The sequence below is a fragment of the Phaeoacremonium minimum genome, assembly GCF_000392275.1.
Source record: "Phaeoacremonium minimum UCRPA7 unplaced genomic scaffold PA7_03_scaffold_44, whole genome shotgun sequence".
In the NCBI taxonomy this organism is placed as follows: Eukaryota; Fungi; Ascomycota; class Sordariomycetes; order Togniniales; family Togniniaceae; genus Phaeoacremonium; species Phaeoacremonium minimum.
This window is the reverse complement of record NW_006920951.1, coordinates 124,200-137,497: the sequence shown is the minus strand read 5'-3', so window position 1 is coordinate 137,497 and position 13,298 is coordinate 124,200. Positions and strand designations below refer to the sequence as shown.

The following is a 13,298-nucleotide window of genomic DNA, read 5'->3' as shown; positions in this document are numbered from 1 at the left end:
CAAGTCTTCCAAGAGGCGACAAGAGGGTATGCCTCTTATTCACAAAGAGTGGATTTTCTCAACTATGCTACAATGAAATCAGATATTCAAGACCTGCCTTCTTGGGCTGTGGATTGGAGCTTGCAGAAACATCCGCCTTCATTCCCTCGAAATCATTACAACGATTCGTCACACAATCGCCCGCAGTGCGTCGACTTCAGCACAGATAGCTCAATCATGAAAGTCAGAGGGCTCAAGATACTAGAATTTGATGATTGTTTCAGCGAATTATTCCCGCCTCAGATGACTTTAGTTTCGGATGTGCCATTTATCGAGACTGTAAGATCCCTGAGCCTCGTACCTGCTTCGGAGACCCGTTATGGTATTATCTTCCGTAAGTTCTTGTGTCGTGCCTATGGGACGGATGAAGAGAGCAAGGCCCGAGCTCAGAAAATCTCCGTCTTCTCTCAGTTTCTCGACCTATTTGATTTCGACACTCGTTTGCGTTATCGACCTTGGACTGAGGCTCAAAATTTCGAAAACTGGTACCGGCGATTGATCGCCGAGACCACCACATCTGGAGGCATCAACCTGCACGATGGCACCAACATCGGAGACCAACTGCAACAGCCAATGCATTGGGGAATGTATCATGCACGCGCGAGGCATGAGCGGAATTTGGGGAAGATACTAGCAGCCTGTGATGGGAAAAGACTCTTTATGGCTGGAGAGAAAATCGGGGTTTGTTGGCCAGAAGCCAGGGCGGGCGATCAACTCATTCGCGTGAAAGATAAAACTCAGTACGAGCAATTATTAATCCTCCGCCCCAAGGGGCATCAGTTTCTTCTGGTCGGGCATGCTGTACTGTCTGAGGAGACACTGGGGGAGTGGAATGAATCAGAGCTACAATGGTTCCAGCTAATCTAGGTCGTCATGGACGAACCAACAGGAACTTGCTGTACACTCTAAGAGGTCTTCACTGCGCGATTAGGCTGCCATGAAGTTTGATTCGCTATGATATACGTATAATAGATCGAACCTAACTGATTCTATAAGCTATGTAGTGACTGTGCACGTCTGCCTGTTCGCTGTCCACTTCCCTCTTGGGACCGGCCGTCTCCCTAATCTACATATATTCGCGGTCACCCACCCATTGTCTAGTTTAAAGAGGAGTTGGTTCAGCGAAGGCAGCTACAGGTGTCCTGCGGGCTCTCTTGGCGAGACTCGGGATGCCAGATGCTGTTGCCTTGATAGCACCTGCTTTGGTTTGTGGGACTGAAAGCGCACCCGAGTAAAGTGTTGGCTGTTGGAAGCTGTTAGTTCAACGGCATGATTGAAATACGAACAACCCTCTATCGCCTGCTTCTTTCGGAACCTCTGAAAAGATAGAATCGTAGCACTCACCCCAGGTATCTGATACGTAGAGAACTTGGTGAACAGGTCAAACTTGATTCCCGGGTCCGTATTTTTGTACAATTCTGTGCCAAGGACGCCTGCTGGCTGGGCAGTCCCTGAGCTGGAGATGGCCAGGCTGAAGCAGAACGGGTAGTTTTGCGCACCATTGAGCTGGCCTGCTGCGTGGAGCGCGATGATCTCGTGCCGCAGAACGTAGTTGCCCGGCGCAATGTCCTTGGGAATCTGCACCAGCCAGCTGTTATTGTTGTTCGTGAGCTCCAAGGCTCCCCAGTTGTTCTTGGCCGCGTCAATCAGGCCAACCTCATCGATCTTGAAGAACTTGAGCTTCGTCTTGTCGGCACTGGTCTAGATTTGGTGTTAGTCGAGAGATCTCGGCTGTCAGGTAGTGACTCACACATGGCCCATTGCAATTTGCCAGATAATCGATAACGGGTCCTAGATGCGATGCTGGCCACGGCGTCCATTGGATCTCAAGTATATCTCCAGCATTTACCGGTGCGGCAGCGCCCGCAGGTGTGGCACCCAGATGACAGATGATATCTGGGCTGGCATAGGCTGAAGGGCTCACGAAGGTATTCCTGCTGGCGTGTAAGTCGCCTTACTCTTGTCGTCGTAAAGCCTACACCCCTTTGACCGCTTTATCAAGGAGAGACTTGTCAGCTTACTGAAGATCGTCGGGAGTAGACCAGCCCACGACCGTTGGGGGCGGTCGAGCATATTGGTAACTGGGATTATATCCTTGGTAGCTATTCTCGTGTCAGTCAGCATGATGACGATCTCGGACAAGCTTCGCTACGTACAATGTCCCCGTTGGAAAGACGACGAGTGCTGTTGCGATACCATGAGCGCTCACTATTCCAGCCGAAAGGGCACCCCCTATGATAGCCACAGTCCGTATTCTCAGTGGCACCAACATAGTTTCTGAATGAATATTGCTCTGACACAGCCGTGTGGGCTTATCTATAAGACAGTGAAGGACTATCCATTCATTCATGTCTCAAGGAAACAGGCCATGATAAGTAGTCGGCACATTTGTGCTTCCGGGAATCTGCTCGTGTCTGCGCGTGCGAGCAAGCTTTCCTCAATTAACAAGCAAGTGGCTTTAATGCAGCTCAAGATCTTGTCGATAGTAGGACGCAGTGGATTCTCAGATAGTCTAGGTATTCTTTCGAGTTCCATGCAGCAGGGTCGGAAGGAAACAACCTCTGTTGCGAGTTGGAGCGTGTGAACAGTCCAATGACGATATGTTTCGATATTATTTCGTCGTGTGACCTAGAATGATCGCAAACCTGGTATTTCTCGCATACGGCGAGCGCTCTTCCAGACCTCCAACAGCCCGTGTCCACTGCAAGCACTTCAATATACTCGACTGCTATGACAGGCCAGACAGACTTGTGGGAGTGCGTGCGTGGAGGTGAGGCGGGATATCAGTACCGGATAAACTGCTGCTGTCCACACCTATGCATCCCGCCGAGCCGACGGCAATATCAAGAGGATGACACTATGTGGCAGGTACTGTCAGAAGTGTTGATGTCGCAATGAAAGCGATCACCTCCTCTTTTGCTGGTACCAGAGACGTGTCGATATCACGACCAAATATCTCAACAAACCTTCAAAAGCAACGACATCCTGGCCATGAGAAGAAAATGCAACGGACAAGACACCTTGGGAAACCCGTACCATGTCATTTCGGGGCATGTTCATTTGGATATTGCCAAGACTTTTCTTTCCCGGATGCCCATTGTCGGGATAGGACGGCACTCGGCACAACCTTCTGGTCGGGGACATATGGTTCAGGATAGATATAATATGCTATTATATGAGAATGATGATGCAATTCTGCAATTCTCTCTGACACGACGTGTTGAGACAAGCCCAGAGCTGAAATTTGCCGTGGGCATTGCATGGATATAGACGGCATCCAACAACAGGCACATCCAGTATGCCCAGTCGGCAATCTTGCCGAGAGACACGGTCATGGAGACACTTGTCGTTGCACAGATATATGAGTGTGCCGTCGTCATCTCCCAATAGCCGTGCAAAGAACTTGCTCAATAGCAAACAAATGTCACATAACCGTTTGTCTGTTTTCCCAGCTCGCTATCAGCCACAGACAGATCAGTTTCACGGTGATCGACATCCTCAAAGGCCGCTGCAGGACATGAAAGCATACAGTGTCTCTTTTTTTCCGCATTTGCTATGCGCCTAAGGTATTCCCAATGTAAAGCATGTCGTAATGAAACTCTCCCCCTAGTGAAGCCTCAAGAAAAGTCTAGGTAGGACTTGCGCCTGATATACTCCCCTCCCTTATTCCTTCTATTGGGCCCTTCACCCTGCTAGGCTCGACCCGATGGATGGGCCCGCGGCCACATCCCTTTCACCACCTCGTCCTCTATGCTTCCAGCTCGACGCTCTTCTCGACGCCGTCGGCCTCGCCGCTGTTGACCTTCTTGCCGGTCTTGGAGATGGTCTGCAGGACCTTCTCGTAGCTGAGTTCCGGGCTGGCGACGACGACGGCGGACTGGTTCTCGAGGCTGACCTCGTAGCTCTTGACGCCTACATTCCTCCGAGTATCAGTAGTGTGTCACATTAGGGAGGGGGGCCAACAGGTGCTGGGAGAGGAATGCATGCTCACCATCAAGCTTCTTGAGCACGCGGTCGACGGCGCCGGAGCAGCCGCCGCAGCTCATGCTGACGTTGAACTTGTAGGTGTGTCCGTCGGCGACCTCGGCCATTGTGATTGTTGTGATGTGTGTCTGGTGTATGTGGCGGGGTTTGCAGCGGGGTAGAGAAAGCTCTGGGGGTCGTGGGAGCTGTAGGTTTGGAATCTAGCGGTTACAGTAATGTTGCTCAAGAGTGAGATGGTTGACAAGAAGAATGTCCCCAGCAAGATGGAGGACGGGGTGTTCGGATTATATGCAAGTGTCGAGTCTGTCTGGAGTTTGTTCCCCTGGAATCGGAATCGAGAGGACAGCAACAGGAGGCACTGCCGGATTAATAATGAGCTGTCAGAGCCGCACAAATAGCGCGGAGGCGGGCGCTAGAGCACCGAGCATGGGCAGGGTATTAGTGATACCGTTTTAATCTGACGAAACGATGCACCATTTCTAGCCTGGATGGTGCAGTGAGGGGCGACGGAGCTAAGACACCGAGCGCGCGCCCTGTCAGATACCGGCAGTGTAAGACACTGTTTCGTCCATTCCAAGGGGTAACTTGACCTAGGGAGAAGTGGCTATTGTTGCTCCTGGTTGTAAAACTTGCTCACAACTCAGATGAAACTGCTGTAGCATATCCCCTATCAGAGCGAGGCACTATGTACATGTACGGTTTGCGAAACGGCAGATCCCTCCGGCCAGCGAAGGAAGAGCCCTGGATGTACAATTCGCCTGTCTGAGGCATTTTAGCTAAGGTACATGTAACTTGCTAATGTTACTCTACGCGAAAGTCACTCAAACTTGCAGGACGTTTTGTCTACGACCACAAACGTTTTTCTCTTTACGTTGAACTAAGCTTGGCTCTTCGACTTCCGCGTGGGACTTTCATACTTACCTGTAGGTAGTACCTGGGCAGATAATTCATCACGCATGACATGGTGCATCTACTGGCAGTATCCTGATCCACTGATGGCCATCGCCCACGTGTCTCTTGCAGCAGTCACCCTTGTTTAGCTGCCGGTCTCCGTGGACATGCCCATCCAACGAACCCGCGGACGAACACCTGCTCGTCACTGTGCATGCGCATGCAGATAGTCGATCTCTGTCGGCAATTGGCTACCTGTGCGACCGATCATCCTCACTATCTTCGGCGTCGTGCTCCCTGGCATCTGCTCGTTCCAGCGGTGGCGGCTCCCCCAAATAATCCTGATCATCATCATCCTCCATCCATGCAGCCTGCTCCTCGGCAGCGCCATTGTCACCGCCTCTGTTCAAGTACTGCATAGGTAGGATGTATTCCAGGAATCTCTGTATGGGGCCCAATCCTCGCGCTTCTGCCTCCGTGGTCTCCTCAAGCGGCGGCGGCTCGTCCTCTTCGGTTGCGGAATCATCGTCACCGTCAGAGTCATTGTTGAAGAACACATTATCGTGGCCATCCACAGCTCTTTCCGCTGCCTGCGCCATAGCCTGATCCATGATCTGCCGCATCCTCGGGTCCATACCGGCATTCGCGGTTTGCCAGAAGTCTGTCGGCGCATCCCATGGAAGCTTTTGCGCTTCACTTGAAAACACATTGAGCTGCTTCGGTGGCGGCAGTGGATCAAAGTCAAAATTCGGTGTAGCATGCAGCATCGACTTCGGCACCAAACTCATCAGAGCGGGCGTGTTGTCTAGATAGACGAATCTGCCAATGCTAAGAGGTATGTCCCGAGCTTTTGGTAAGGCTTTGGCGTCGACCTTCTGCGCAAGTTCGCCCGCTTCTTTCAATAGGGAGACCGCTTGTGTGTTGTTCCACAAATCCTTAGCGGTGTTAATGTACAACTCAGTATATAGCTCCTCGTTGCCGTCACGCGGCCTGATTCCCCAAACTGCTTTGGGCGTATCGAGATTTAAGGCGCTATAAAGCGAGGAGTAGAGCCATGGGAGTTCTTCCATACCCTTAAGGAGGGCGATCCTGGCGCCTCCAACGTCCTTCAGCTGTAGCTTTGCGAGGACTAAGGTTTGTTTGTAGTATTCCCGCATGTGGAGTCGCCACGTCTCGAAGTATCCGGCACCACAGAGATCAACAAACCACTGGGCCTGGTGAGCTCTGATAGCAAGAGCATGTGTCCAGTTCATCATGCCGTACTCATCCTCGGGTGCGATACTGATAAATAGCTTGGTCCACTCGAGAGCGGTTCTATATGTTCCCTTTTGAAGCAAGCTCTTAATGTAGTGGTAGCCTGCAAGCCAAAATTGCCGGTTCTCGGGACGGTCGAATGACATTCGAGCTGTGCCCTGCTCTATTCGCTTCCTGAAAGTGGAAAGAGTAACTCTTCCAATAGTAAATAAGGCCCGCTCACAAAGATCTGCCGACAAAGCCGAGTTCTGATCTTGTTTCGCGATTCGGCTGACTTGGATTAGGGAGGAGACATGGTACGGATTTCTGTGCAAGAAGTAGACGATCTGCATGGGGTCATGCAGCTGGACGTAGGCGAAGAACTTAGCTTCGAGCTCGTCATAGGTCTTGTCATGAGAAAACTTGTACTCCACAAAGTTGGAACTCTCAGAGACGAGAGCCTCCATCGACAGCCCCCCAGCTGAAGCACGCGGCCATGTGTCCTTGCCCTGAATGAAAGGGTTCCTCCGGATCAGGACCTCTGACATCTTTTGGCCTGGTCGGCCCTTGAGGAATGTTTCGAGGTCGACGTTCTGTGGGACTTGTCGTTGCCGTCGATTCTGCTGTGCTTCAGCCTCGTCTTCTGCGCGAGCTGCCTCGATAGTTTCGCGGCCAAAAAGCGCTCTCATCTCGTTCAAAACTTTGAGATGGTGTGTATTGATGCTCAGCAGCTTGGCAAGCTCGTGCGAATATGGTGTTGTCTGAGAGTTCCCCTCCTTAGCTGCATCAGGCGCGGGCGACATATTCAGCTCCTTCAGAGCACGGTCAATCTCGTCCAAGCCCTCATCTTGTGCTTTTGAACCTGTGACGGCACGAGCCTCTTCTTCGATTTTCTTCGCCTTCTTTTTCTTCTTGGACTTCTTGCTCTTCTTCGCAGGCGTCACAGCTTCGGGTGCAGGTTTGGGTGACTCGTTCGCGATTGTTTCGGGCTCTTGGGGCTCGTCGTCATCGTTATCCTCGTCGTTTCCATCTCCCAGGGCCGCAAATGCAGAGAAGCCGCTGGCACGGGGCTTGACAGGCTCCGGCTCGAGGTCAGATGCTTCCTCGTCGTCGCTTGCTGCAGCTTTTTGGAGGTTGGCGAGTTCCTGCTGCTTGCGCAGTTTCTTGAGTTGCCTACTGGACATTGTGACTGGAGTCGCAGGTCCCGTATCTAATCGGGAGTGCAAATAATTATGTGCCAGGCGATTTGCGCCGTGTGTGACAACCTGGCAAGCTTTATATGTGGTGGGGTGGGGTGCTGGTTCCAAAAGGTTTACGCCGATGCTGTCATCGCGGGCACTGATAAGAGACACGTGCTGATAAATGAATTCCTACCGCACGTGGGTAGCTGTGTATCACCTGCAGGATGTGGCTCCGTTGCAAAGACAATAAATGCCAGTGAACTCATGGACGTCTGAAATCCTTCATAGACAACTTTCTCCGAACAAAATCAGAATGATTATTCTCGGAACTTACTTGCAACTTTCTGGACTTTAAGCTGTGCAAATCATTTGCCATTCGTATCGTAAGGTGTGGCAGTGCGGCTGTGGCGCACAGACCAGCAAAAGGCCACCACTTTAGCTTGAAGCGGAAAAAGCCTTGATATTCAGCCTCTCGCTTTCTTTCGCCCTTGACTTTGTTCCACCACAACTTTCCTCCTCCCACGAAACACCTCACTCATCCCGTCCCACAGCTACCTACCTCTCTTTCCCGCACACATTCTACGACTCCTTTCACAACTCATCTGCATTACACTGCTTCTGCGACACCCGATTGACTCCTTTCTCTCGTCCCTGTCAAAGCTTGCTGTGTGCTGAACACAGCCTCAGAGCCTCCAAGATGTCAGAATTCTTAGGGTATGCTACTATGAACACACTATGACCGAAGCTTTGGGATTGCTGGTGCTAGTGCTAACAATGCCTCAGAGCTCGCATTTCGCTCATTTCAAAGAGCGATATTCGGTATGTTACTCTTTCCTAACCACCACGTCAGCCTCGAAACTCATCCCCCTCTCAGATACGTTGGCATTCTCCACGAGATCAATTCGAGCGATTCCACCGTCTCCCTCGAAAATGTCAGGTCCTTCGGCACAGAAGGTCGCAAGGGCGACGTCTCCGAGGAGGTAGCGCCGTCAGATCAAGTCTACGAATACATCGTCTTCCGCGGGAGTGATGTGAAGGATCTACGGATCGAAGAGGGTCCTGGTTCAGTCAAGGAGAACAAGCCTCCTGCTGTTCCTAATGACCCTGCAATTCTTGGAGTAAGTGATACCTTCATTTCGAGCTCTTCCTTATGCCATGGTGTGGCATAACTTTGATGATGAAATATTTTCGGATGTAAAACATACTTTTGTCTGAATTGCGCAAACAATATCATGTTGAGATTTCCGTTGCCTTCCTTCTGATCCTCACCTTCGACTCATATCTGCTATCATATGATATCCTGAGGCTGATAGCTAACATGTCAACTCAAGGCTCGCCCCCACCCTGGATCTGGTCCTGCCCCTGCTGGGCCGCCGGGCGCTCCGCCTGGTGCCCCAGGTTTCGGCCAAAATCAGATGTTCTACCCGCCTCCGGGTGCACCATGGGGCCGAGGTGGTCCCCCGCCAGGTCCCGGGGGCTTCGGCGGAATGGGTTATCCTCCACCACCCCCAAATTGGTTCCCTCCTCCTGGCCAAGGATTTCCGCCTGGCGGGCCCGGCCCATGGAACAACTACCCTTACCCTCCTGGGCCGCCTGGTGGCCCACCGGGCCCTCCTGGCCAGAACAAAAACACACAAGGACCTGGCGGACCTTCGGCTCCGGCTGGCTCACAGGGTGCCAACCAAGACGCAAGACCACCACCGATTGGCCCCGGTGCAGACAAGCAGAAGGGCCCGGCTGAGATGCCCTCCGAACCCAAGGTTCTAGGTCACGCTCCGATCCAGCAGGCTAGCACCAGCGCTCCAACTCCACCAGTCCAATCAAAGCCGACTGTCGAGGAGGTGAAGGCTACGGCGGCATCACTGGAGACAAATGGCAAGCCAGGTGCGCAGTCAAGCAAATCAGTTCCTACTGGTCCCAGAGGCACACGAATTACACCTGCCGTGCCATTGCCTGCAGCACTCACCGCCAAGGTCACTCAACAAGCTCTCACTAGCATTACCAAGCAGGCCGAAGGAAATCCGGCAGCTTCTGCAGCAGCTCTGCGCGATGCTACTCAGGCTGCTAGGGCTGCTGTTGCCGTTGCTATGGCCAATTTGAACGGTCCAGGTGGTGCAGCGCCAGCTGGTGCTCAGCAGAATGGAAATGCTATGGACAATTTGACAAACAAGGTCAACGAGATGAGAGTCAATGCGGCACGTTCAGGTGCGCCGAGCAACCGTGGCCGTGGTCGTGGTGGAAGACAGGCGAAGATTGACGTTCCCGATGCTGACTTTGATTTTGCATCATCGAACGCCAAGTTCAACAAGGATGACTTGGTGAAAGAGGCAATCGCCGGTTCCCCTGCACCTGAAACCCCGAACGAGTCTGCTAGTGATGTTCCTGAGGCGCCCACTGGCAACCCACCTCAAGCGTACAACAAGACTAGGTCTTTCTTCGACAATATTTCAAGTGAGGCCAAGGAGCGCGCCGATAATAATGGCCAAAAGCCTGGCGGCCGAGAGTGGCGTGGTGAAGAGCAGCGCAAGAACATGGAGACCTTTGGACAAGGCAGTGTCGATGGTGGCTTCCGGGGCTATCGGGGTCGTGGTCGCGGACGAGGCGGTATGCGTGGCCGTGGCTATGGTCAAGGTCGCGGACGAGGTGGATATCGCGGCCCAAGAACTGATGCCCCGCAAACCACTGCGCAGCAGTAATCTCGGCATCCATGATAAATCGATGCCTTCGCTCACTTGATCTCCTCGGTTTCTCCATTTGCTTTATTTCACATTTCGACATGGCAAAATGGAGTGGATGACGACGGCATGTCCTGCTATGATTTGGCTTTTCTCGAATTTCTCTGCCTCACGAACATACCATCTTCTTTCTCTCCTTTCTGGAATCTGTAAAAACTCCTTGTATCATTACGGACTACGACAAGCCACTTTGTTTCTACCGAGGAAACACGAGTGACCGGTTTCTCTGCCTGTCTGATGGCAAGCATTTGAGATATTTTGCTCTCATGTTATCGAGGAACGGTGCCTCAATACAGGCGACTTAGGGGGTAGGGCGTCGTTGGTTGAGCATGAAAGGTGTCTCCATCAGTGAGCGCCATGATAACTAAAAAGCACGGCGAATGGTCCTGGCCTTTATGATAATTCTTTCATATACGGAGGCAGTAGTCCAAATTGCGTGGACATGGACTCGGAGGAGGCTTGGATTCGAACGGTTCTGCCTTCACACGAACCAAAAAGCAGCAAAACGCATGGAAAATCTTCCAAGAAATTCTATACTTTGGGAAACTTGATCAATTTTGAATGGTGGTCAGTTAGGTTCTCAATGCTGGCATGCTATTCTTACATTAAGGACAATACAATCAAGTTGTACCAAGTAATTTTTGAATCCTTCTTGTGGCATGATTTTATCTAAATGCTTGGGGTATCCATAAGCAGTACTATTTACAGTGCAATGCAAGATCTCAATCATGTGAAAAGATTGACTATCTCCGCGATAGCGCCTCGGACTAATTCCGGATTCTCTGGATTCAAGGTTGAGACGTCCAAATCCGCTCGATCATCCCCCTCCTCCGAGGTAGACTCGCTGTCGGATGCATAGTCCACCAATCCCATCCTCTTGGGCATTTGAACCACGTCTTCTTGGCCACTAGCTTCACCTTCCGAGCCACCGCTGCTGTCCTCGTCGCTTGTAGTCTCGGGCTCACTGCTGGTGATATCCTCTTCTTCAGGAGGTTTCTCCTCGCTGTTGACTTCTCCCCGTTCGACCTTGGTAGGCTCATCAGCAAATGCAACCTTCTTCTGCATGCCACCGCGGCCGTTCCGCACATGCTGCCCCTGCTTGCTCCCGGCACCTTGGTACTTTTCGCGTGGTCCTGAGCGGCTTCCTCCGTTCACTTGCGGCCGCTCAGGTCGTCTGGGTCTCTCTCGCCGCTCCGTAGAGCCAACAACATGTCCCTCCGGTAGACTAGCGGAAGGCGGCAGAACGTAGATGGTGGGGAACTCGAGGACAGTCCTTCCTGGAAGAGCCTGAGCGAGCGTCTCCGCCGACTCCAACGGTATTAGCTCCTTAGGTTGCCCGGCTGGCGTGAGAGGCTTGAGCAGAAAGAAGTGCGACCTGCGCTTTTCATCGGCTTCCTCATCTCTGACCCAGTTGCTCGCGATCGAGCCGCGATCGAGGTCCCATGCCGCTGTAAAAGGGTTCTGTGTAGGATAGTGCGTCGATAGCCATGTACCTTGCTCGCCATCCCAATCTTGCATAGCTCCAAGGGGTGCAGACCGCCGCTCCTCCTTGATTTCCCTAATGAGCACCCGCCGCCGTTTGCGCGCATGTAACATATCCTCATCATCCTCCTCTTCTTCCGCTGCTCTTTCTTGCCCTTTCTGGTACCAAGCCATCGAGTCTACGGCTGCTCTACACAGCGGCACCGTCTCGAGTGCGCGATGTCGAATCCTCTGCTGGTTGCCATCGGCATCGTAGAAAAGCCACTCGACAGCCCAATTGATCTTATTCGTCCGTCGATTCCAGCATGTTGTGTTCTCCCGCTGGCGACTGAGTCCCCGAGGCATCTCCACGACGCGCACGTCCATGTGTTCCAATCTTCGTCGTACCTTGCGATCGAGGAAGCTTTCCTTTTCACCATCATCGTCATGTCTCTCCCACGGTCGCTTGTTTCTCTGCTGTGGCATCCTCGCGCCTCCCTCTCCGAACCACAGCTTCCTCACCAGCTTCTCATCCCCACCAGCCTTCAGGTCTGCCGGCCTCAGCAGGCCCTTGTCCTCCACCAGGAGGCGGTGCTGCCTCTCTCGCTCGCGCTCGATTCCACTCAGGAAGTTGTAGTCGCGGTCGATGCCGGCGGGTGTGCGCAGCGCCTGTGCGGGAACGTAGGCGGCCGGGTCGCGGACGCCCGAGCACGACGCCCAGCCCTTGTGCTTGCGGCTGCATGCGAGCGAGCAGGTCTGCGCCGCGCAGCGCGGGCATGTGTATTTGGGCGGCTCGACGTGGCAGATTGTGCAGAGGGTGGTCAGGAGGGGATCGGCGGAGGAGGACATCCTATTGACGTGATGCGGTGGTGATAATCCGTAGCATAGAGGCCGAGTGACAGAATGAGGAAGAAAATGGAAGAAATTGTGTTGTTAGTCGTCGTTGTTGGCGAGAAAGTCAAAATTGACATTCTGTTGCTAGAACCAGATCAAAGCGGCAGAAAAAAGTTCTTATCGCGATAAGAGCTTTACATTCCAAGGTTGCGAACGCCACCGGCAAGTGGGCACCACCGTGTTAGTGGTCTACAAGCTACCTTGGCTGGACTGACATTAATGGTATTTAACCTAAGGCCTCCAATCTCCAACCTCAGTCATGAAGAATGAGCGTTCAGAGCTCAATCATATCAGCCTGCTCACTTTCGCCTCTTGTAAATAGCTTCTCGGTAACCCTAAGGCTGTGATATCTCATGGCATCTTTGACACGTCTTCTTTTTCTCTAGTTCTGTTGGTGGGATTTGCTCTAGAATATAGCCAGACTGTCTTAGTGCCGAAGGCGAAAATACCAAGCTTTTCAGATATTGTATGTATGTTGGCGTTTCCATGATTTCGGCCGCCGTGTTGGAGCTGTTAGTGACGGTTGGTGGTAGATGAGATATCTAGCCTGGCTATTTATTGTTGGACTGGAGAGCTGGTCGACATAGCACCGAGAGAAGACAGGACTAGGAGATAATAAACCTTCTAGGGAGGTCAACACTACAACATAATCTACGACTAGAATGTTTCGCTTGAAAAGGAAATTCCACCTTCCGCATTGCACACTGGTTTGAACGGATGAGCCTGCACCCCCCAAAACCATGTTCCAACTGGATGCGTTACCACCGCTCGCTTCCTTCACAGAGCCGAAGTAACTAGCCCGTCACAAAATCGCCCAATTTACAGGCACCGCTCCGCTCATCAAGGCCTTGACGCTTGACGGAATTCACACGAGTCTATT

At 52.3% G+C, this 13,298-nt stretch overlaps 5 protein-coding genes across 5 annotated transcripts; 1 reads left to right on the top strand and 4 right to left on the bottom strand.

Moving 5' to 3' along the window:
• Positions 1-1,141: 1,141 nt before the first annotated feature.
• Positions 1,142-1,800, bottom strand: UCRPA7_830 (putative glycoside hydrolase family 61 protein; the record flags this gene model as incomplete). Its single annotated transcript, XM_007913421.1, has 3 exons — positions 1,142-1,282; positions 1,384-1,735; positions 1,790-1,800. The coding sequence occupies 3 exons, from the start codon at positions 1,798-1,800 to the stop codon at positions 1,142-1,144; spliced, it is 504 nt and encodes a 167-aa protein (XP_007911612.1).
• Positions 1,801-3,787: 1,987 nt separating this feature from the next.
• On the bottom strand, positions 3,788-4,130 carry UCRPA7_829 (putative iron copper transporter protein; the record flags this gene model as incomplete). Its single annotated transcript, XM_007913420.1, has 2 exons — positions 3,788-3,951; positions 4,031-4,130. 2 exons carry the CDS (start codon positions 4,128-4,130, stop codon positions 3,788-3,790), a joined length of 264 nt encoding a protein of 87 aa, XP_007911611.1.
• A 1,035-nt stretch (positions 4,131-5,165) lies between these two features.
• On the bottom strand, positions 5,166-7,331 carry UCRPA7_828 (putative nulp1-pending protein; the record flags this gene model as incomplete). Its single annotated transcript, XM_007913419.1, has 1 exon — positions 5,166-7,331. One exon carries the CDS (start codon positions 7,329-7,331, stop codon positions 5,166-5,168), a length of 2,166 nt encoding a protein of 721 aa, XP_007911610.1.
• A 694-nt stretch (positions 7,332-8,025) lies between these two features.
• On the top strand, positions 8,026-10,024 carry UCRPA7_827 (putative g2 m phase checkpoint control protein; the record flags this gene model as incomplete). Its single annotated transcript, XM_007913418.1, has 4 exons — positions 8,026-8,042; positions 8,112-8,147; positions 8,203-8,446; positions 9,002-10,024. The coding sequence occupies 4 exons, from the start codon at positions 8,026-8,028 to the stop codon at positions 10,022-10,024; spliced, it is 1,320 nt and encodes a 439-aa protein (XP_007911609.1).
• Positions 10,025-10,789: 765 nt separating this feature from the next.
• UCRPA7_826 (putative hit finger domain-containing protein) lies at positions 10,790-12,373 on the bottom strand (the record flags this gene model as incomplete). The annotated part of the gene is made up of 1 exon (XM_007913417.1): positions 10,790-12,373. One exon carries the CDS (start codon positions 12,371-12,373, stop codon positions 10,790-10,792), a length of 1,584 nt encoding a protein of 527 aa, XP_007911608.1.
• Positions 12,374-13,298: the final 925 nt, after the last annotated feature.